Here is a 22,765-nt window from a genome sequence, read left to right as displayed (position 1 = left end):
CCTTTGGAGGATCCTGTGGGGACTCCAGTCACGACCCTCACTGAGGACCCACTTAGCTCTCTCTGCTCCATGTTCAGAAAGGCTTGGTGGAGCCAGTTCAGGAGGAATTGAGAACGTCTTCCTCGAGGGCCCAGTGCAGTGGTCTTGTAAGGGAAGTTACACGCAGGGTACCGAAGAGAGAGGAGGGGCAGAATTCTTTAAGCCTTCAGTGAAGAATTAGCATCCTGGATGCACACACAATCTTCTCCGTAGGGGGCACTTGTCAGGGGTCCCTTCCCTCCCTGGCTCTGTGTCCCTCAGGTCTGGAAAGAACGTGGCGAATCGGCCTGGAGTGGCCCCCGCGCCGGGAGGAGAAAGAGCCTCCCCGGGCCGCCAGGGGTCGCTGCTGAGCCGCAGGTGAGCTCACCCTGACTCCAGCAAAACTTAAGCACCAAAATCGCTCGAGGGGCCCTTTGGGGGTTTCTTTGGCGAACTCCCTCATTGTATAGATGACCAAACGGAGGTCTAGATTTCCACAGGGCTCCAGCCCGTGAACCAACCACGCTTCCTGGATGTGGCCACTCGGATTTCTTGAGTTTCTTCCACTGTTCATCTTTCCCATAATCTGTCAGCCCCTTTCTCATTTTCATGAATGCCCTTACCATCCTTCCAGATTAAAAAACCAGAACTCCAGGAGCCGTTCTCAATGCCTCCTTTTCTCTTCCCACTGAGGGGGTCCTCACGTCATGACCACTCCCCCTCCAAACCTGTCACCGTCACCCTGGTCCAAACCTCCATCATCTGTCACTTGCCCACAACCACAGCCCCCTCACTCATTTACGCGTGCTAATCCTATGCTAACCACCCTCCACACAAGCTCCCAACTGCTTGTAGGATAAAGGCCAAACCCTTTAGTCTGTCATTCAAACTTTTCCTCATGGGCTCCTGGTATATCTGTGGGCGTTCATCTCCCCACCTTCAGTAGCCAGGGAAACTCCTACTCATTCTGTAAGTTATAGCTCATTTAACCTCTTCTGAAAACGTTTTTCGCTTTCCTTCACTCCCAGGCAGAGGCAGTCACTCCTCTTTTGCCCACCCACTGCACCATTAGAGCACATGTCTCAATGGATGAAAGTTATGTACTTTCATGTCTCCTGCATCTCAAGGGCAGGGACCATATCCTTTTCTAAAAATTTAGTTTTTGTTACTGTAATTTAATTTATTTATTTACTTTTAATTAAAGTATTATTGACATACAATATTATGTTAATATCAGGTGTACAACATAACGATTTGTCATTTATATACCTTACAAAGTATCTCCATAAGTCTAGTAACCATCTGTCACCATACAAAGTTATTATGATATTATCGACTATATTCCCTATGTTGTACATTACATCCCCATGACTTATTTATTTTGTAACTGGAAGTTTGTACCTCTGAATTCCCTTCCCTTTTTTTTTTTTTTTTTTATCCTATGCTTCCATCCCTCTCCCCTCTGGTAACCATTGATTTGTTCTCTGTATTTGAGTCTGTTTTGGTCTTGTTTTGTTTGTTCATTTGTTTTTTTGTGTGTTTTTTTTTTTGGATTTCACATATAAGTGAAATCATATGGTATTTATCTTTGGGACTTATTTCAATTAGCATAATACCCTGTAGGTCCATCCCCGTTGTCACAAGTGGCAAGATTTCATTCTTTTTTTAATGGCTGAATAGAGACTATATCCTTTTATCTTTGTGTTCCAAGTTCTAAGCCCACAGCCTGGCACTTAGCAGCGGCTTAATGCTCATCAGATGAGAGGGGAAGTGGCTATAGGCTCCTGCTTCTCCTACCCCTGCCATCTCTCCTCTCAATCCCCACTCCCTGGCCTGAGAATAGCTCTCTCTCTCTCTCTCTCTCTCTCTCTCTCTCTCATCTCGGCTTTCAGTTTGGGGTGTACAGGTATGTGCGCAAACTGGATGTGAATCTGGAAAGCTGCATGCCTGTGGCAGAGGCAGCGTGTGTGTGTGTGAGTGTGTGTGTGTGTGTGTGTGTGTCTTTCTGTGTCTTGCGTAAGAAGAATCCCATGCCAGCTCTGATGACCCGTGGGGTGGTCAGTGAGTCACTGCTTATGTGTGTCGCTGTATGCCAGTGTGCTCACAGGCATGTTGATGATGTGTGTATTTCTGTGTCTGTCTGTAGGCTGGATACCTGTGTGCTGCGTTTATTGGAAATTCCATCTTGAGAATGATTTGGGTGGCTTTTAACCTTTTAGGCCCTAAGACAGTCTCCAGTACCTCGTCCTTGGTAGGTCACTGCTTGAGGAACTGGACACGGGCTCCCCAAGGGAACCAAACATCTGATGGTATCTCTCCCACAGCTATTCTTGTATCAGCCCTCTGGGCCCAGGGAAGTACTCTGCCCACCTCTTGTCCTCACCCAGGCCCACAGGGAGAGAAGGCAGCATGTGCAAGGTGGAGGAAGGCTTAGGGGAGGTTATGCAAGTCACTTGCATATGAGCGTTATTTTTCATTCTGGACCAAGGGAGTGGAGTTTGTCCTTGGAGATGCTTCCTGCTTCTAGGGGATCCGCTATAGGTGGGAACATGACTTACAGGGGTGAAAGGAGCAAGTCAGAGGCTGAGCCTTGAATCTACTACTAACCCTGGGCTGCAGTGCCCATGCCTCATCTGTACCATGGGAAGATTGATAGTAACTTGGCTGGATAGAAGTGGACCTGACCAGTTGTGACAACTCTGAGGCATGGGGGCTACTGCCCTGTCCCTTTACACCACTCCCTGCTGTGTCTTCCTCACGGAGGAAGGTAGAGCACTAGAAAGAGCCCTGGGCCTGGGTTAAGACTCGTAGGAGATGGATACATTCCTACAGAATGAGAGGGAGCTAACTGATGCTAGGGGGACAGGGCCACAATATAGCCCATCCGTGCTCTAGCTCAGGCTCTGTGTGGTCTTGAGCACAATGCTTCCTCTCTCTCGGCCTCAGTGCCCTCATCTGCAGTATAAAGGAGCTGAGCAGGAAACTATATGAAGGTCTTTCTAGCCATAAAAATACTAAGATTCTTTCATGATCTAGAAGGGTGAAGTTCCCTTGTTTCAGTTTCTGTCTATAAATTGGGAAAAATTACACTGGTATAAATATCTGATCTAGAGCTCTCTAATCTGTCCAAGGAGTTCTCCAGTCACACCCTCCTCAAGCCAGAGCTCAGAGTCTCACTGCCCAGTACCTCAGCCCAAGGTGAGCCCTGGGAATCTCCATGGCAACAAACTGGTTATGAACGGGGCTGCAGTTGCTATGGTGATGGGCTCCTCTCTCTCTCTCTCTCTCTCTCTCTCTCTCTCTCTCTCTCTCCCCTCTCTCTCTCTCTTTCTCTCTCTTTCATCCCCCTCATCTCCCCTTCCCTCTTCTCAGTGAATGAGAACGAACTGCGGGCCCCAGCTCTCCAGGTGAGGTGGGGGTGGTGGATGGATACAGTGAGCAGGGGGTCCAGATTGAAAAGAGGGAAGGTGGACTGAATCTGTAGGGGGATGGGGGGCTGTTGGGGTGCCATTGTCATGGTGACGGGGCTGCAGCCTGTTAATTAAGCCCCTGGTTGCCACGGAGACGATAGTGGTTGACGTGCTCTGCGGCGAGCCCCGTGTATGGGATGTGCTATGTGCTGGACTCATCAATTCACTGCAAGGGTTTTGGGCCTGGAGGATGGGGCATGCAGGTGGGGGAGAGAGGAGTGAAGGAGGGAGTTCAGGGCCTTGGCTCCGTGAAGTCAAACCTGGGGGTGGGTGGGTTAGGTCATGGAGTAATGATATGGAGATAAGACGGATAGGAATTGAGTCACTGGGAGGGAAACTACGTCTGCCTCTCATGGAAAGAAGACCCAGTCAGGTGGCTCCATCTTGCTCCAAACAGCCCCTCATTCTGGTTCAGTGGATGGAGCCCCGGGCTGGAAGTCAGGGAGCTGGATTCTAGTCCCCAGTCTGCCACAAGTTCACCCCATGAAGAAAATTTGCACCTTTCCATTTCTAGACTCCAACTTCTCCATAAATGGGGAGTGGTGAAAAATAATTTATAAAGTTTCTTCCAGTTCCCAAATCCAGATATGTAGGAGGCAGGTCCTCTGACCTTTCTTTCTCTCTGAGAAGGTGTAAAGTAGGAACAGGGGTCAGTGTTAGAGACTCAGAGTTCAGAAATAAGACCCTGCTCAGCTCTGCCTCTTGTGTTGCTTTTAAGAGAGGGTTCCCCTAGCCCTAGATCTTCCTAGGACTCTGGGTGGGGATAGGATGCTGGGCTGGGGCTCAGAGCTGAGGGACACCTCATTGGTGACATTACTGGCCCCGTCCAGGCTGGCAATGCAGGACGTGCCTGCAATGGGTTTTCTCGAAGCCTCACTGCAGAGTGTTGGCCTGAGGCCAGAATAGGGACCAGTCTCCCTGAGAGGTGGGGGCTGTGAATTGAAGGGTTGGGGCCTCCCTTTGGGGCTGTGTCCTCATTTCCTGGGCTCCTGAGAAGGGCTCCATGGCATTAGTTTGAGATAAATGTAGAGAGCACTAGGAATTTTCAGAGAGGGAAGAAGTCCCATGGATTATGCAGCCTAACCCTTTCATTTTACAGATGGAGATGCTGAATCTCCAGGAGAGGACCTCAGTCTTGCCCAGGGATATGCAGAGTTTTGGGGCAGAGGACAGGATGGAACCATTATCTCCCGAATCCCAGATGCCTCGTGAGATAGTAACTTTCATGCAGGTGGACAGATGGTATACCCAGGGGAAGAAGAGTCACCTGTACTCCCTTGGGATCTAGGTTTCCCTCATGGCTGGACTCAGTCCCTGAATGGCCAGGGCTCTAGGCCACAAATGAAGGAAAATACCCCCAGGAGAACATCCAAGACCTGAGATTGCTGAAAAAAAAAATCTCAGAATTTAATATATTTCACAACATTTCCCAGGCAAGCATAGTACCTTTTTCACTATGTTACCTGTCCCTATAGAGTAGTGGAAAACCGTAATGCTGCTGCTGCTGCTGCTGGTATGTGTGTAGTGTAGTGCTTACAAGTTCTTAAACACTGGCCTACCCACCTGTTATCCTTTTAACCTCTGTCACCAATCCAAATTCATCTCACTTTTGTGTGTGTGCTTTTCTCTCTGGGAAAGCCAAGACCAATTTTCACACCTGTTGGAATAGCTAACTCTCCAACCCTAGTGTTCTTCCAGCGTCCACAGAACTCAGTGGCAGTGATACCTTATCGGTATCAGAGGCCATTTTCAGTCAGTTGCTGAGGACTCCGTGTTTGACTCAATTTGAAGCCACTGACAAATATGTAGAGGGAAAACCGAGCTGCGGGTCCTGTCCATGGTTCTGAAAAGTCACATCCAGTCATATGGATGGCTTTTTAGGACCCTTAAAAGGTCTTCTGGGGGGCAGCCGATTAGCTCAGTTGGTCAGAGCGCGGTGCTCTTAACAACAAGGTTTCCAGTTCGATCCCCACATGGGCCACTGTGAGCTGCACCCTCCACAACTAGATTGAAACAACTACTTGACTTGGAGCTGATGGGTCCTGGAAAAACACACTTAAAATAAATAAAAGTTGTTTTTTTTTAATTAAAAAAGGTCTTCTGGGCCCACCTTCAGTTGCAAGCCTATAGGCCACTCAAGTGTGGCACCTCTGAAGCCTGAGCACAAGAAAAGGGAGATAACTCATCTCAGACCCAGTCCCTGTTCCTTTTTTAGTAGCCAAGAATCAGAGGTGCTGAGCAGTGTGGATATGGCCGCATCCTGTCGCTGCTGTTGGAGCCAGGGCCAGTATTAAAAGAAGTTATATTGATGAGCAGAGTCCTAACCTATGGAATAAAGAGACCTGGGTCTTAGTCCAAGTTCTGCCATTCACGGGCATTGTGTCCACAAGCAGTCATTTATTTCTCATCTTTGGGCCTTAACTTTCTCATCTGTAAAATGAAAGTTGTGCATTAGATAAGATGATCGATGCCATCCTTTGCACCCCTGGAACTGGAACTCCTGGAATTTACAGGGCTAGCGTTGGGGGCTAGGGCGAGTCTGAGAATAATTTCCCTTTAATCCATTATCACCCTGTGATGTTTAGATCTTCCAGAGACAAAGGGTCCAAACCTCTTATGCTGCTCCCTGAGCTGTCTCCTGCTAACTCCAGCCTGGATTCTAGAAGTGCTGAGGGGGTCCCAGGAAAAGCTTCTGGGGGGACCTGTATCAGGGGAGCGGGAGGAACACAGACAGCATGTCAGCTCTGGAATCCTCAGAAAGCAATCCTGGATTAGGGGATTAGACACTCCTGTCCCTGGGGAAAATCTGGTCCCAAACTGACAGGCGGCCTCATTCGCCCCTCCCCCACTCTGTCCCTGGCTTGCCTCAGACTGGCCTGCCTTCCCTAGAGGCTGCACCATCCCTGGTGGGGAGTCAGCGCTCCCTGGAACCTCGCTGCTGCCTTTTCTCCTCTACACCATGTCTCCTTCCCAGGGTCATTCCACAGTCAGAGGGTCTCTGTTTGTGGACTCCAGGGGTTTGTGTTGGAGGTGGATACTAGGACTCTTGTCAGTCTACGCACAAAGAGAGGGTTCACTGCGACTTCTCAGGCTGCACTCCTCCCATTTGAAGACTGGCTGAGCCAGACAGTTCAGCCCAGTGATCCTGAACCATCCTGGGGGCAGCGCAGTGCTTCAGTTAAGGGCTCTGGCCTCTACACGCCCCTAGCTTCAGCCTCTTGAACAGCGATATGGGAGAGGGTCTGGTTCCCCGGTCTTCAGGGCTGCCCTCTCCTGCTTTGCAGACAGGCTCCCTGGGGACCCATATTCTATGGCGCTCCACCCCGGCTGGCTCAGTTCTCCTCATCTTCCCCTTAGGGGGTCACCCCAGACCCCCAGCTAGGCAGCCGCTGCGGGGCCGCCTCCCCGTGGCCGCGACCTAGTTCCCTGCCGTTATTTTTAGGGCGCGGGATGGCACCTGCCCACGTGCTGGCCCCGCCTGCGTGGGAGAGTGGGGGGCGGGAGGCGCTGCGTCTCCTCAAGGGAGGCAAGGCCCTGGTCTCCCGCAGCACCCCCTCTATCCCACCCGTGCAAGTCCTCAGTTCAGTGCGAGGGGGCCGCCAGGCGCACTCGGCCCGCCCCACCTCCCCTCTTTTTCCTCCCTTCCGCGCTCCCCCTCCAAAACCCCGCCGGTGGCTCACGCCTCCTGCATACGGGATGAGGTGAGCAGCGCCGCCGCTGAGAGGGGGCGCGCGCGGGTGTGAGCGTGTGTCCGTGTGCGAGTGTGTGTGCGCCGGGCGGGCGGGCACTGCAGCTTCTTCCTCCGTGGAGCAGAGAGCTAGAGAGAGCAAGAGAGCGGAGAAGGCGGGCAGAGGGGCGCGGGCGAGGCGGCGCAGCCATCCGGGCCCGGCCGCGGCTCTGCCACCATGCTAAACAACCTGACGGACGGCGAGGACGGCGATGGGGGAGCCAACCCCGGTGAGCAGCGGTCCGGGGGCGGCGAGGAGAGGAGGCAGCTCTGGGGTTAGAGGCAGAGCGGGGGCCGCCTCCTTCAGGGAAGAGGCTGGGATTGACCGGGGCGGTGGGCTCCCTCCGCGGCCTGGAGCCTTGCTCCATTGGAATGCGCCAGGCGCTGTCCGAGGTGCTGGAATGCTCCGCGCCCGGGGCAGGGCTTGGGGGCCGCGAGGTTACAGTACCCACAGCCCGGGGTGCAGACGTGGGTTAACCAAGCGGAGGAGGCGGTGGGAAGGGATGGAAGAGCTAGAATGGGCTGACGTGGAGCTCGACGGGCGGAAGGAGGGCTTCTTTCCCAGAGAAGGGACCCCGGCGTCCTGGCACAGAGCGTTGACCCGCGGTTGGGGGTGGGGTGGGGGGGCGCAGTCTGCTGCAGTCCCTCGCTCTGAGACTTCCAGCTGAAATGTGGGGGGAAGGTGCCTGTGAGGAGTTGGAGCCATATGACGGCCCCCGTCCGGGCTGCGGTGTCTCCTTAAGAGGACACTTGGTGCAATACGGGCCCCCTCCCCCAAAGCTGCCCGAGGTCCGACCTCAGACTGAAGCGTACCTCCCCCGGAGATTTTCAGCTCTACTTTGCGGAATCTCCCTCTCCTCGCGTCCCCGTGGGTTTCTATTCAGGACAGGAAGCAAGATCACCCTCCTTTCTTCCCTCTTTCCCCTTTCTTTTCGTACCCTGGGATGGCAGTGAGGTTTCCAGGGCGGGGCAAGAGGGAGTCTTTCTAGTCAGCTCTGCTGGCTTTCCCAGTAAGGCCTCAGAAATGGGGTTCCAGCTGCTGAATCCCCGGCGCCGCGGCGCGGGCACTGCGGACGCGCTGCGGTGGGTGCGGAGACTCGCTAGGAGCCCAGGGGCTTGGAGCAAGTCCTTCCGCTGCTCTGGCTCTCCCCCGCCCTCCTCCGCGGTTTCCCTGCTCCGAGGTCTTCGGGGGCCAGCCACCACCTCCGGCTCCCAGGCCCCTCGCCGCCCCCCAGCGGTCTCAGCCATCCATCACGGCTGTCAGCCGCCCCCACCCCCCACCCTCCAGCGGCGCTGCGTCCCTTGCGCACTAGCGCGCCTCCCGCACCCGCTGTCTGCGTTCCCTGCCTTCAAACGCTCCCCTGGGCATTGCTTGACCCTCTGAGCCGAAACTCCTGCAGACCTCCCCAGAGGATGGCCGAAAGTTCCTAAGGGCTGAAAGACGGGGGGGGGGGGGTCTTCCAGGGACTGGAAGACTTGACTTGAAGTCCTCCGGACCCTGGGTCCCAGTCAGAGCCAAGTGGCCGCTTGGGAAGGCTGTGGACACCAGGGTCCCCGATACTTTGTCTGAGATCCCCCTCTTCCTCCCCGGGGTTGAGTGATATAGAGGGTCTTAACTACGGGCTGGTCATCTCATCTATCTCCCCAGTGACACTGGGGTTGCCTCATTCCGAAGCTGCCCCCCTCCCTAGCAGGCTTAGGCTGCAGGGGAAGGGGATTTGGCTAAGTGGAGTCTGCGGCAGCACTAGGCATCCCAATACCGTGCCCAGGGAACGATGGGGGTCATTTCCACCTGGAATCCCCTTTACATGCCTCTACTCTGGAGACGGGGGCTTCATCTGAGAGATCATCTCTCTGCTCTCCCAGACAAGGGGTATAGTCCCATCTCTTAGCCCCTGCCTTCTCTACCCTGACGTTGGTGACTTGCTGGGCCTTGGACTTTCCAGGGGGTCTCAGGAGGCCTAGAAAAGAGGCATCTAAGTGTCTGAAGAAGTCGAACTAGGAATTCCCTTTAGTTCTACCCCCTGCCCATTAGTTTCTAGACTCTGAGTGTAGTGTGCCCATCTGGAGACCTTTTCTCTCTATATATAGTGGCCAGAACCTGGACCAGGTTTTGGGTCCCAGAGAGAGAAGGCCTCCCAGTGGCAACTGGAGATAGTGGTTGGGGGCTTTAAGGACCTGCTGGGCTTGAGGGAAGAGGGCCCATGTGACGAGCGCTCTTAGCATTTCTCATCCTAAATTCTTGGGGGTGTGGTGGTGGGGAGCTGGCTGCTCACCTCAGGGAGCTGGGAATGGCTCTAGTGAGAGGGCCCTCTGGACTAAAGAATCCAAGGATATTATCTCTGGCCCCCAGGTCTCCTTTCCTCTTGAGGTCTGACGCCCTCCCCCAGTACCCCAACCTGGCTTGGGGATTCCCCTAGGCCTGGCCCCAGGCCCCCTGGGGGGAAGGATCCTTAGCCCATGCTGCTCGCCTGTTTCCTTCCCGGGAGTTCTGGCCGCCGCAGCTTAATTGAAAGCCGATTCGGGCTGAGAGCTCCCTAGGGGCGGGGGAGGGGGCGGGGGCGGAGAGGGCTCAGCCTCCGTCTGGCCCTGCCTCTCTTGCGCGCGCCACTCGGCGCTCCCTCATCTTCCTGACTCTTGGCTCTGGGGAATCAGGGCGAGTTCCCCCTCCGCAGTCCTGCACCTTTGAGGACTCAGGAAGCTCACCCCCCGGCTCCCCGCCCTTCCCCAACCAGTGCGCCTAGTGTTCCAGCAAGGGAACGAAATCAGCCCCAGCAGACGAGGCCGGGAGCCTGGCATCCCGTCCAGTCGGCGGGTGGAAAGGCGGGACCCACAACAAGCCTACCGAGCTGCCCTCTCCTCTGCCCTCATCTCCTGGCCGCGATCCCGCCCAGAGTCTGGCTTCGCGCTGCGCGCCGCGTTACATAATCAGCTGCGGGCGCGTGGCCGGCTGTGCGCTGCGCTCTCGGCCCGCGCGGTCGCCTTGGAGACGGGCACCGGGCTACCTAGTTGCGGGGTCTCCAGCTAGGACACCCCCTTCCTGCCAGGCACGCACTAGGGCCCTCACGAAGCAGGAGAGGTTTGAGAGGGGGCGTGAAAGGCAGCGGGGAGGTGCTCTTGGGTCTGGTTGTCTTGGCCCTGAGAGCGGACCCCTTGGGAGAAGGGCCCAGTTCAGATGGGCCCACCCCAGGAGACAGAGCCCCTAAATCTCGAAACTGGGGGAGGGCTGGGGGATGTGGAGCCCAGGCTGGGTGGGGTACCACGTATATTACAAATAGTAATTGTAACAGTAGCAGCAATGGCTACCCTGTGTTTCAGGCATACCCAATGGGCATTGTTTCACTTAACCCCCTCAACAGTCAGTTAAGCACGATTATTATCCCTTTGCAAAGAAGGACATTGAGACTGAAAATTTAAGTGACTTGCCCAACCTGTCAATGCAGCGGGTGAAGCTGGGACTGGAATCCAAATCTTGACTCCAGCCTTCTTTCTTAACCATTAAGAAATTTGTTCCCATCTCATCCCCCTCTCAATCCCAGTAGTTCTCACCATAGTGAGGTGAGAACAGAAGGCATCTTGTCAGCATTTTAAAAGGAGGAGGAACCTACCTCACTTTCATTTCTCCTGTTCCTTGGGCCCAGGTGGCTCTTCTGAGACCCTGGGGTCAGGAAGGGAGCCTGCGGGAATTTCCTTCTGAGGGCTTTTTCCTGAGCACCTATTATGTTCCACACTTCCACCGGGAGGGCGGGTCTGCTATTCCCAGGAACTCACATATGTGAGGAGGATAAAGAGTGGGTGGGCCCCCTGTTTGGGGACCACGAGTATCTAGATGGATGGATAAGGTGGAGGTGGTGGCAGCAGACAAGGGTGGCGGGTCTCCTTTGAGCAGTGAGGCGTCACTTCTTCCCCTTTTACAATTTTGAGTCAAGATGAGATTGGATTTATAACAGGTCATGCTCTGGGGATGGATCCTGGCTGGGAGGCTAAGCAAAGTTTACAGGATGTAGGGAGAAGGATGGGGAGGATTTGGATAGATGGGGGCGGGGGGGGGAGAGACAGAGAGAGAGACACACACACACACACACACACACACACACAGAGCTATTGATTGGTTTCAGCAGATGAGGGAACAGATAATTGGGAATAGGTAGGGTCTCAGCTTCACTTGAGATTTGGTCATTGGGGAGTTGCTGCAGGGTCCAGAGAGATACATACTACGGGGATTCAGCCCTGGTACTGAGAAAGGGTGATGGCTAGAACTAAGGGAATGTGCCTATTGGGGTCCCTTTTATCTCTTTGGAAGGACCTCCTTGATGCCCAAGAGACTTTCCCTTGGGTGATCTCATCCAAGCACTTGGTTTCACACACTTCCTACACACCTTTTAATGGGTAACCCCCATTTCTTTTTCCTGCCCAGCCTCTCTTCTGTGTCTCAGACTGATCCACATATCCAAGTGGCCTCTGGACTTATTGAGTGTCTTCCAGTGCTTCACTCTCGATCAAATTCAGCGTCTTCCCTACCCCCGATCTCCTCCTGTCCCATTTATTAAATAGCATCATGACCCATCCATTTATCCATGTTAGAAACCCCAGGCATTTGTCTAGATTTCTCCTTTCTCCATCCCCAAACATCTGGCATAGAAATATGTGCCAATAATTCTTGAGTCTGTCCATTGCTCTGCATTTGTCTGATCTGGGTCATCATCAGCCTTTGCCTGGATTACTGAAAGTCCCTAACTAGCCTCTGTATTCTTCATCTAAAGGCCAGAGTGATTGGTGTAAAACACGTCTGTTCATGGCATTTCTTTGCCTGATACTCTTCAGCGACTTCCCCTTGTCGTCTGGATGAGGTCCAACATCTTGAACATGGCCTGCTAATTGTGTAAGGACTCAGCCCACCCTTACCTTCCCAGGTTCATTTTTTCACATGCCACACTCCACTCTTCAGGTCCCCCCCCCCACTAGCCTTATGCCCCTTCCTCAGACTCCAGCCAGATCAAATTTCTTTCAGCTCCTTTAATCCACTCTGTTCACTCTCACCTCTGGGCCATCGAACATGCTGTTCTGCTGTTCTATCTGCCTGGAACACCCTCCTGCCTCCCTCCCAGTCTAGATCTTACTCATCCTTCAGTTCTCAGCTGACACGTCACTTCCTCTGGGAAGCCTTCCGTGACCTCCCAGGCTGGGCTGAATGCCTCTCCTCTGTTCCTACCATCCCTTATTCATTGCCTACCACAGAACTTAGCACTCTTGTTTGGAAATTCCTGATTACCGGTTCGTCACCCTTGCCCTTGGCTTCCCTGAGAACAGGGACAGTATCTTACTCTGTGTTTTACTCCCCCTCCTCCCCGTGCCCATATTGGCAGATGGCAGACATCCAGCAAATACATGTTGGCTGAAGATGAATAAAGGCCATAGGAGGTGCCCAAAGGGGTCACTTTTCTAAGAGGTGGAGTATCCTCGGGGCCTCAGGCTGTAGCGTTCTCTGCCTTCCCCCAGGAAAGAGCAGGCTTCTACCACAAAATACCAGGATGGGCCCAGTTATGGTCAAGGAGGAGACGCTGGAGAGTCTAGGGTGCTGTGGTGAATAAAGCAGGACCCCTAAGAGCAAGGAAGTACTCACATTAATTAAATACTTAGTATGTGCCAAGAAGTACACTAGGCTCTTTGTACATGCTGTCAACTAAAATTCTGTGAGGGAGGTAATATTAGCTCCCTTTTCCAATGTGCAAACTGAGGTTCAGAAGGTAAAAGTGACCACACAGCTATAATGGCTTAGGCAGATGAATGACAACCAACTGGTCCAGGCCCCTGACTCCTCTGCCTTCTCAGGTGATGGCAACCCCAAGGAGAGCAGTCCCTTCATCAACAGCACTGACACAGAGAAGGGAAAGGAGTACGATGGCAAGAACATGGCCCTGTTTGAGGTGGGTTGCTAGGGGTGTTTGTCCCCACCCAGAGTTTATTTCTCCATTCACCAGGTGCTCCTTCCCTCCCTAGGAAACAGTGCCCTCCTCTCCATCTCTCCATCAGGCCCACCTTTTTCCTTGAGCTTTCCCCATCTCTCCTTCTCCTTCTCTTTACCCCGGCTACACTCTTGCCTCATCCTACCATCCTTTTTCCCTGTTCTCCTTGCCTTTTCCTCCTCCTTCCCCCTCTCATCTCGACCTCAATGGTTTGCCTTCCTTGTCCCATATCTCTCTGCCTCCTACTGTCTAGCTCACTCCACCCCCCTCCTAGGCTCCAGTGTCCTAACACTGCTACCCTCGCTCCCTAGGAGGAGATGGACACCAGCCCTATGGTGTCCTCCCTGCTCAGTGGCCTGGCCAACTACACCAACCTGCCCCAGGGAAGTAGGGAGCATGAAGAGGCAGAAAACAATGAGGGTGGAAAAAAGAAGCCGGTGCAGGTGAGGGCCTTGGGGAAGAAGGGATGAGAGAGGAAGGGGGATGGAGGGGAGAAAGGATGGGGGAGGAAAGTGGATTCAGATGAAAGGATGGATGATGGAGGCAGAAGTATAGGAGTTGGGGGTTGAGGGAGGGGAAGAGGTGGGAGATGAGGGATAGACATGGAAGGGAGGAGGGAGGGGTTGGTTTGAAGGAGAGGTGATGGGGGCATGAAGGCGGGGAGATGGCAGCAGGATGGGAGGAGGGAAGGGGGATAAGAATCAGGGGAAGAGGGATGGAGATGGAGAGAATAGGAATGTGGAGGATGAAGGAACAGGGCAGGAGGCGTGCGCCTGTGGGGTTGGGAGACATTAGGGGCCACAGAAACTGACGCTGGCCTCCCTGGCAGGCTCCTCGCATGGGCACCTTCATGGGCGTGTACCTACCATGCCTGCAGAACATCTTCGGTGTCATCCTCTTCCTGAGACTCACGTGGGTGGTGGGCATTGCCGGGATCATGGAGTCTTTCTGCATGGTCTTCATTTGCTGCTCCTGTGTGAGTGACAGCCTCCCCTCTCCCACCCCTGACAGCTGGGCTGAGCAGGGACCTGGGGGGCGGGGGGAGGGGGAAGCATGAGACCTGAGTTTTTTACAGGAACTACTACCTATGATTTTTGAGAGTAAATTAGATCTGACTGGTCCTTCCTGCATCTCACAGGCTAGTCCCTGATGTCTATTAACCGGGTTTCACCTGTGTGTGTGTGTGTGTGTGTGTGTGTGTGTGTGTGTGTGTGTGTAATTACACAAGTAATGAAGATTCATTGATGAAAAAGGTAGGTGTACAGAAAGAAATAAAATTCACCTATCATCCCACAATGGCTAACATTTTGGTAGGTCCAGACTCACAAAAAAATGGGATTGTGTGTCACAGGAGCTTTGTCACAGAATTCCTCCTGTCCTCTAACCAGTCAAAATATTCACTAGACACCTACTTCTCGTTACATTTACATTTCTTCACGCATGACCCTTGAGCCACCTCTGCATATGAGGTGGCCAGTGCTGAAGCGAGTCCCCTGTTTTGTAGATGAAGACACTGAGGCTTAGAGACTGAAGTGACTTGTCTCAGGTCAGACAGCTGGTCGGAGTCCAGGCTGGGATTTCCAGAGCTCTCTGATGCTATAGCTGTGCTTTGTCCATGTGTGTGGTGAATAAGAGCTTTTCTTGACAAGAAGGACTTGGCAGGAGTAGAAGTTGGAACAGGACCAGGGAGAAGCTCGGCGGAAGAGGACTTGTGGGTTTGGCGGGTGTTTATGGGGCAGAAGGTTTGGCCCCCACCCAGGTGACTGCGGCCCCCACCCAGCCACCACTCTGATGATCTCTGTCCTCACAGACGATGCTCACAGCCATCTCTATGAGTGCAATTGCGACCAATGGTGTTGTACCTGGTATGTGACTGGGGCTTCTTGGAGGGGACGGGGCCTGAATGGTCGGGAGGGAGGCTTGGGTAGTTGGAAGGAGAGAGAGTACCTCAGGTTTTGGGGGCCATCAGGACCCAAGAGAGGCAATATTGCAAACCTGGGAGCTGGGCTATGATGTTGGTGGGGCAGGTGGGGATGCAAATGTAGGTGCAGGGGAGGCGAGGGAGGTGGTTGATGGTGTTAAGACAGTGCATGGTCTCCCTTTGCCAGAGACCCTCCTCTCCATCACCCTATTTTCTGAGCCATGACCTCCTTAGAGGGGTAATTAGCAACATGGTAATTAGTGCTGCAAAATCCACTCAGAGTGGCTAGCCTGCGTCTCCCACCAATCCTAAAGCTGCAGCCTGTAAGGCCCATGGGGCCCAGAGCAACCCACTTCCTAGCTCTGTCCCTGAGCCCCCTCACCCGGAGTGGCAACCGTGTTCCTTGAATCTCTCACTGATACTAGGCTCTTTCTGCAGCTGGCGGCTCCTACTACATGATTTCCAGGTCTCTGGGCCCAGAGTTTGGGGGCGCCGTGGGCCTCTGCTTCTACCTGGGCACTACCTTTGCTGGGGCCATGTACATCCTGGGCACCATCGAAATCCTGCTGGTGAGAGGGGCCGGGGAGGAGGTGTGGGGTCCCAGGCATCAGTCCGTTAAGCAATGCTCCCTGGACTCCTCTTACAGGCCACTCAGTAAGGCCAAAGGGAAATCAGATGTGCTTCTGTCTTTAAATAGTTCACGGTCCAGTTGGGGAGACAAGATGCAATAATTATGTAACACGAACAGCTGCCGTTTATCAGGCACCCACTGTGCTCTCAGCAGAGTTCCAAGTGCTTTACAGTCATTATCTTGAATCCTCATGAGGTTTAAGTATTATTATGCCCATCTTACAAATGAGAAGCTCAGAGTGAAATGACTTATTCAAGGTCACTCAGCTACCAGTGGCAGAGGTAGGTTGATGAGCATAAAATCATGGCAGAAATAACAATAGCAATGTCTCTCCATTGCTACCCTTTTGTGGTCGCCAACCACGTGCCAGGGACTGCGAAGTACGCTATGAATGTTAATTGTAGAGGGCTGATGGCTAGCGGATTGCAAAACAGAAGAAAGCTATGAGGGAGTGAGTAAAGAGATCTGCCAGGAGTAGTGACTGATGAGAAGAAGGCAGGTGCGTGGGTAGTGTTTGAAGGAGATGACTGCTGACTTTGGTCTCCATTCCTGCCCCTCCAGGAGCAAGTGGGAGCTGAAGAGGTTTCTGTGATATATAGGCAGCAGGGCTGATATTTCCCAAGCCTCTACGCCATCCAGGCCCCATGGTCTGCAACATATCATTTCAGCTAATCCCCAAGTCTCCCATGAGTTAGTAGATGTCCCCATTTTACAGATGAGGAAAGCAAAGCTCAGAGAATTTAAGGAAGGGATTTGAACGTGTGGAGGGGGTGTGAACCTGTGTCTTTCTGATCCCAAAGCCCACTGCCTGTCCACTCTACCGCCCTGCCTTGGAGAGTTAGGACTAAAAGGTGTCATGGCTTCTGGTTTTGGGCACAATGGAGGAATGCGAGGACAGGAAGGATGGATGGGGAATAAAAGACCTGAGGAGCCAAATTATGAGAGAATAATAATACACCTTATGACTTTTACAAAGCTAAATAATTAAAAGAAAACTATTATAAAAGTAATTGTGCTCATTGCATAAAATTGGAAAAATATGAAAGAACGTAACAAAGGAAATAAGAGTCGCCCAAAGAAAATCATTAATGTTTTGGTGTATTTCGTTTTTCTATATGATATTGTATTCTGTCTTTGTAAAATATAACTATAGAGTTCCCTAAATAACTAAAAACTCTCTTTGTGAATATAATTTACAAATGAAAATAACTTTTGTAAGAATATACATATGTTAATATTTAGAAGAGAAATTATAGAAAATACAGATGTGTGAAAAGAATAGCGATTATCCACATTTTGATGTATCTTCACACACAGAGACATTGTTTTGCATATATGTGTATATGTTTACATGTAAGTACACATATATACTTACAAAAATGAGATCACGAGCCACGTTTTTAAAAAAAACTTGATTGTTGTTCCCTGATATAACATGAATAACTTTTTGAGTCAGTTTAGACAAATCCATTTATCCTTTTCAACAGCTCCATAGTCTACATGGAAATGTCATGATTTATTCACCCAATCCTCTAAAGATGAATATCTAATTTATTTCTGCCTTTCTATTGGAAATAATAAAAACAGTAATCATTGAGAACTATACTTGATAACAAAAATAATAGAAATTATAAATTGCTCCCACCACCTTCATAATAACCTTTTTCATGACTGTATAATGGCCCTTGCAGGATAGATCATGATTTCCTTAGCTCTTCCCTACCATTGGATCTCTTTTCTAGTCTTGATCTACTGTAAATTGGCTGTGATCATTATCTTTTCTCCGAAGCCCTGCCTGCACTTCAGGTTATTTCTTTGGGGGTGATTCTCAGTTGGTTCTTACTGGGTTACTTGCCTGACCTCACGCCTTTCCCACAGGCTTACCTCTTCCCAGCTATGGCCATTTTTAAGGCAGAAGATGCCAGCGGGGAGGCAGCAGCCATGTTGAACAACATGCGTGTGTATGGCACCTGTGTACTCACCTGCATGGCCACGGTGGTATTTGTGGGCGTCAAGTATGTCAACAAGTTTGCTCTTGTCTTCCTGGGTTGTGTCATCCTCTCCATCCTGGCCATCTATGCTGGGGTCATCAAGTCCGCCTTTGACCCACCCAACTTCCCGTAAGTGCTGCTGCTCTGAGCCCGAGGCATCATCCTCCTCCTCTCTGGCCCAGTTTCAGGTTCTGCACATCAGTCTCTGCCAATCCCTCTCCCCATCTTTCAGAATCAGAGTGGTTGTGGATTCAGAGCAAACTCCCTTGGGAGGGAAAAATCTCTGCTGGTTTGGGAGCAATCTCTTCAGAGTAGGAAAACATTTCTGGGAGTGACCACGTTTCCTTTGTGAGGATCAACTACTTGCTGGTGGGGTGGACTGGGGAAGAGCCAAGTGGGGTGATTTCTAGAGGGATGAACACTGTTAGGAAAATATTTCTGGGGCAGGGACAACTCCCTGGAATGGGACAACCATTTAGTGTTAAACACCTTCTCTAGCATAAGAAAAGACACAGAAGAGAATGTCTAGGAGCTCAAATCCCTGTTGGTCCGGCCTCTCTCCCTAGGACAGATTTCCCTATATCCCACTGCCCACCAGAGCCACACGCAGAGACTGCTGTCCACGGTGCTGAAACAACATTGCACTAAAGCGGTGGTTCTCGGCTGTGGCTGTATATTAGAATCACTTAGGAGAGCTTTGAACAAAAGCCAATTCTGGGCTTCATCCCAATTAAATCAGAATGTCTGGATATGAGGCCCTGGCATCTGTGTTTTTCAGAGCTCCCCTGGTGGTTCTACTGTGAAGCCAGAGCAAGGTTATGTCCCTCCCCATCTTCCTCCCTTGTTTCTCTCCCTAGGATCTGCCTCCTGGGGAACCGCACACTGTCTCGCCATGGCTTTGATGTCTGCGCCAAGCTAGCTTGGGAAGGAAATGAGACGGTGACCACACAGCTCTGGGGCCTTTTCTGTTCCTCTCGCTTTCTCAATGCCACCTGTGATGAGTACTTCACCCAAAACAACGTCACGGAGATCCAGGGCATACCTGGTGCAGCCAGTGGCCTCATCAAAGGTCTGGGGGAGGGCAGAGGGCTGGTGTCCAGGGGACACTGCAGAGATTGTGGGTTAAACAGTGAAGACTCAGGGACTCTACTTGGGATTCAGTTCAATTTGATCAGTTTTAATTGACCACCTGCTCTGGGCCATGTTCCGTCCTTGGGATCATGGAGGGGTAGAGACGAAAGGGAGCCTTTGACTGTCTTATCACCGAATAGGAAAGAAAGTCATCAGTTTAACAAGTCCCTACTAAGTGCCTAGCACTGTGCTAAGCACCAGGAATGCAGCATAAATAAGTCACAATCCTCGGCCTCAGGGAGTCTAATGGCAGACACGGATGTAATAGCACATAAGTTATGATGTGCGTAGATGTACAGTCAATGAACAGAGACCACCCTGCAGACGGAGTGGTCGTAGGTACAAGGTGGTAAGACCAAGTTTCCTGGAATCATCTGAAAAGGCTTTTGAAGGACACGTAAGAGGTTTTCAGTTATATTAAGGGAATGAAGGAATTACAGGCAGAAGACCAGCTTGCGTAATATCATGCTGACACAGAGATGCATGTTGTGTCCTTCCAGCCACGAGTAGTCTGGAATGACTGGGGCATAAAGTGCAAAGGAAGGAGGGGCTCAAGAAATAAGTTGGGGAGGCTGGCAGGAGGCTGACGCTGAGTCCCGAGTGAGAGAGAATGGTTTTCTGACCTAGGTGATGGAGTGAAGGCAGTGGGAATGGAACAGTGTCCTCCACCGAGGCTGTTTGGCCCCGCAGGAGACGTGTGGCAATGTCTGGAGACAGTTTTGGGTTTTGGTTATTACCCTAGAGGGTTATTAATGGCATCTAGTGTGTAGAGGCCAGGATGTGGCTACACATCCTACAAAGCCATAGAAAAGTCCCCAAAACAAAGAATTATGTAGCCCCAAAAGTCAACAGGGCCGAAGTAGAATGACCCTGGAAAGGAGAGAAGGGGCATATTTGAGAAATATTTAGGAAGAGTGAGGGACAGAAGTTGGAGATGGTTTTGAAATGGAGCTGGGGAAAGGGGCGGTTGAAAGCAATGCCAAGGAGTCTGAACTGATGGCCATTTACTGAGATAAGGGATCCAGGAAAGGAGATGGTTTGGGGTGGGTGGGTGGTGAGATCCGTTTGGGACATTGAATCAGTCTGAGATAGATGTGTTTGCCCTAGTAAACTGGTCTATTTGAGGGCAAGTGCCAAATTTGGTTCATGTGCAAAGTCCCTGCATGTGGCCTGGCCCAAAGCAGGAGCTTGGGAAATGTCAGCAGAAATAAAAGAGAGCCAAGGCCTGGGGGCAGTGAGAAGTGGCTGACCTTGACCCTTCTTTTTGCTCACACCACCTCTTGGCTCCAGAGCTCTGGCACCCTGACTTCCGGTCTTTCCTGAGCATTCTATCTCTCCCACAGAGAACCTCTGGAGCACCTACCTGACCAAGGGAGTGATTGTGGAGAAGCAGGGGATGTCCTCAGTGGGCCTGGCTGATAGCACCCCTGTCGACCTGGACCATCCCTATGTCTTCAGTGATATGACCTCCTACTTCACTCTGCTGGTCGGCATCTACTTCCCCTCAGTCACAGGTGAAGGGGAGCTCAGAGAGGGAGGACTCTGCCTGGGGGTGGATGGAGAAGAGACGTCATTGAGGACGTGGGGAGCTTCACAGTCCAACCACCCCACCCCATAAGCAGGAGCCAACAATTCAGTTCCCATTAGACAGATGAGGGACTTCAAGCCAGGAGAAGCCGAGGAACTTGCCCAAGTTCTCCCACAAATCCATATGCCGGGACCAGCTTCCAGGCTTCCTGACTCCGAGGCTGGGGTCCTCTCTTCTCAGTCTGTCTGGTCTTCTGTGGCCCTTGTCCTAGCTTTTCTGTTCACAGGGATCATGGCTGGTTCTAACCGCTCTGGGGACCTGCGGGATGCCCAGAAGTCAATTCCCACCGGCACCATCTTGGCCATTGCCACCACCTCTGCTGTCTGTATCCTGCACTGCTGGGCTGGCACCACTGTGGGCAGGGAGGGCTAAAGAGTGGGCAGGTGCTGCCCCACCCGCTGGCTCAGGAGGGGTGGTGATGAAGGGGGAATGCCACCCTGGGAATTCTCCTTCATCCTCTGCTGCAGATATCAGCTCTGTTGTTCTGTTTGGGGCCTGCATTGAGGGGGTCGTCCTGCGGGACAAGTAAGTAAGGGAATCAGGGCTCATCCTGTTCTGGGGGGTGGGTATGGGGGGCAGAGTTCTGGGAAACACCTGACAGGGGGTGCTGAACCTGTGCAAGGGACCTTGTGGGAGGCAGATCACAGGAAACTGCTTGCCAACTCACCTTCTTATGTGATAGTTCATCTCTCTCATGTCGCTCCAGCTCAAGAAGCTTGAATGGTGTCTCATTTCCTTTAGGTTAATGACACTTCCTTTGTGTTTGTTTGTTTTCCTTTACAGTCTATTAATTCATTTAATATTTCCTGGATGTCAATGTGTTGGTCACTGTCCAGGTTCTGGGGGGAATGAAGATAAATAACCCATGATTTTTGTCCTGAAGGAGCTCTTTGGGAATAGTAACCGTACTTGTCAACAGACGTGAAAGGCAGAGCAGTGAGGGTGGTGGTAACATGAGGCACGCAGGCTGTGGAAGCAGGAGCCCGCACTCTAGATTACCACCATGTTCCAGGCACCGGGCTAAGCCTTTTACACGTGTTATCTCCTTTCATCCTCTCATCAGTTGTAAGGGACGGGTTTATAATGCTTCTCATTCTACAGCTGAGGAAGCCGAGGCAAAGAGAGGTTAAATGACTTGCCCAAGGTCACACAGACAGAAAGTGCCCAGGACTTTGGAGGCTTTGTCCCCCCCTTTTCCCCTACAGAGCCTAGTTCTGTGGTGAGCAGAAGTTGGTCCTGAAGTTGGTGTGGGAGACCCGCCCTGGAAATCCAGGTGGCATTGCTCACCCAGCATCTCCTGCCCCTTTGCTGCTTCATTCCAGGTTTGGTGAAGCTGTGAATGGCAACCTGGTGGTGGGCACGTTGGCGTGGCCGTCCCCGTGGGTTATTGTCATCGGATCCTTCTTCTCCACCTGTGGGGCTGGGCTGCAGAGCCTCACAGGGGCCCCACGCCTGCTGCAGGCCATCTCCCGGGATGGCATAGTGCCCTTCCTGCAGGTCAGTGGGGGGCAGAGTGTGGGGAGAACAGAACACCCCCTATATCAGCCAGCCAGGCCCCTGCCCAGACAGGCTACCCAATGAGCCAGGGCCACGCCAAGCCTCGAACTGCCTTCTGGGCCCTTGTGTTCTGTGCCGCCTGTAAGAAGAATGGATGTACCTTCTTTGGGATCTGGCCCATGGCCAGTGCCATCTCCTTAGGCAGAGTTGTCTGCTCTTAGGGGAAAAATAAATGGCCCTCCTTGGGTCTAGTGATCAGGCAGAGACTCAAGGAGGCAGCCACAGGGCAAGAAAGGGGCAGCTCTCCCCATGATGCTTAAAAAAAAAAAGATTAATGGCGCACACGATCCTGACCGCTTGCTGGCCTCCTGTAGTTCTTCTCCTGCTGTCCCCTTCTTTCCCCCTTAAGGGATCATTTGAACTTCATTGCACTGGGGTACCAATGTCAGGGAGGGGGAGCTACAGCAAAAGCCTGGTATTCCCTTAGGTTCCCTTAAACGGTGAGAAATACAGCATCCTCTCCCTACCTCCTTATTGGTTAGGGGATCCCTGCCTCTACTGCACGGGTCCCCAAGACTAGAGGAGACACGAGAAGTCCGTGAGGTCTCAGGCCCCCATGATGCTTGCTCTGTCCTCAGGTCTTTGGCCACGGTAAAGCCAACGGCGAGCCCACGTGGGCCTTGCTCCTGACCGCCTGCATCTGTGAGATTGGCATCCTCATTGCTTCCCTCGACGAGGTCGCCCCCATCCTCTCTATGTGCGTGCTGGCTTCTTGCCCTTCCCACTAGCTCCGGGGGTCTCTATATTGCGGCTGCAATCCCGGAC

General features: G+C 52.2%; 1 protein-coding gene across 2 annotated transcripts in view; it reads left to right on the top strand.

Annotated features, from left to right (window-relative positions):
* SLC12A5 (solute carrier family 12 member 5) overlaps positions 1-22,765 on the top strand; it is a 36,713-nt gene that overhangs the window by 836 nt on the left and 13,112 nt on the right. Inside the window, exons 1-13 of one of the 2 annotated variants that reach the window (XM_074317870.1) lie at positions 7,144-7,445; positions 13,048-13,142; positions 13,493-13,624; positions 14,011-14,157; positions 14,992-15,046; positions 15,541-15,671; positions 17,612-17,853; positions 18,582-18,793; positions 20,199-20,369; positions 20,670-20,768; positions 20,911-20,968; positions 21,766-21,940; positions 22,579-22,697. In XM_074317870.1, coding sequence (XP_074173971.1) covers positions 7,394-7,445; positions 13,048-13,142; positions 13,493-13,624; positions 14,011-14,157; positions 14,992-15,046; positions 15,541-15,671; positions 17,612-17,853; positions 18,582-18,793; positions 20,199-20,369; positions 20,670-20,768; positions 20,911-20,968; positions 21,766-21,940; positions 22,579-22,697 — 1,688 coding nt within the window. In that variant the 5' untranslated portion in view covers positions 7,144-7,393. Of the gene's footprint in view, positions 1-7,143; positions 7,446-13,047; positions 13,143-13,492; positions 13,625-14,010; positions 14,158-14,991; positions 15,047-15,540; positions 15,672-17,611; positions 17,854-18,581; positions 18,794-20,198; positions 20,370-20,669; positions 20,769-20,910; positions 20,969-21,765; positions 21,941-22,578; positions 22,698-22,765 lie in introns of those variants that run through there. The other variant, XM_074317869.1, reaches the window with a different exon arrangement.

This window comes from Rhinolophus sinicus, linkage group LG13 (genome assembly GCF_036562045.2).
Source record: "Rhinolophus sinicus isolate RSC01 linkage group LG13, ASM3656204v1, whole genome shotgun sequence".
Taxonomy (NCBI): domain Eukaryota; kingdom Metazoa; phylum Chordata; class Mammalia; order Chiroptera; family Rhinolophidae; genus Rhinolophus; species Rhinolophus sinicus.
This window is presented reverse-complemented; position numbering and strand designations above follow the sequence as displayed.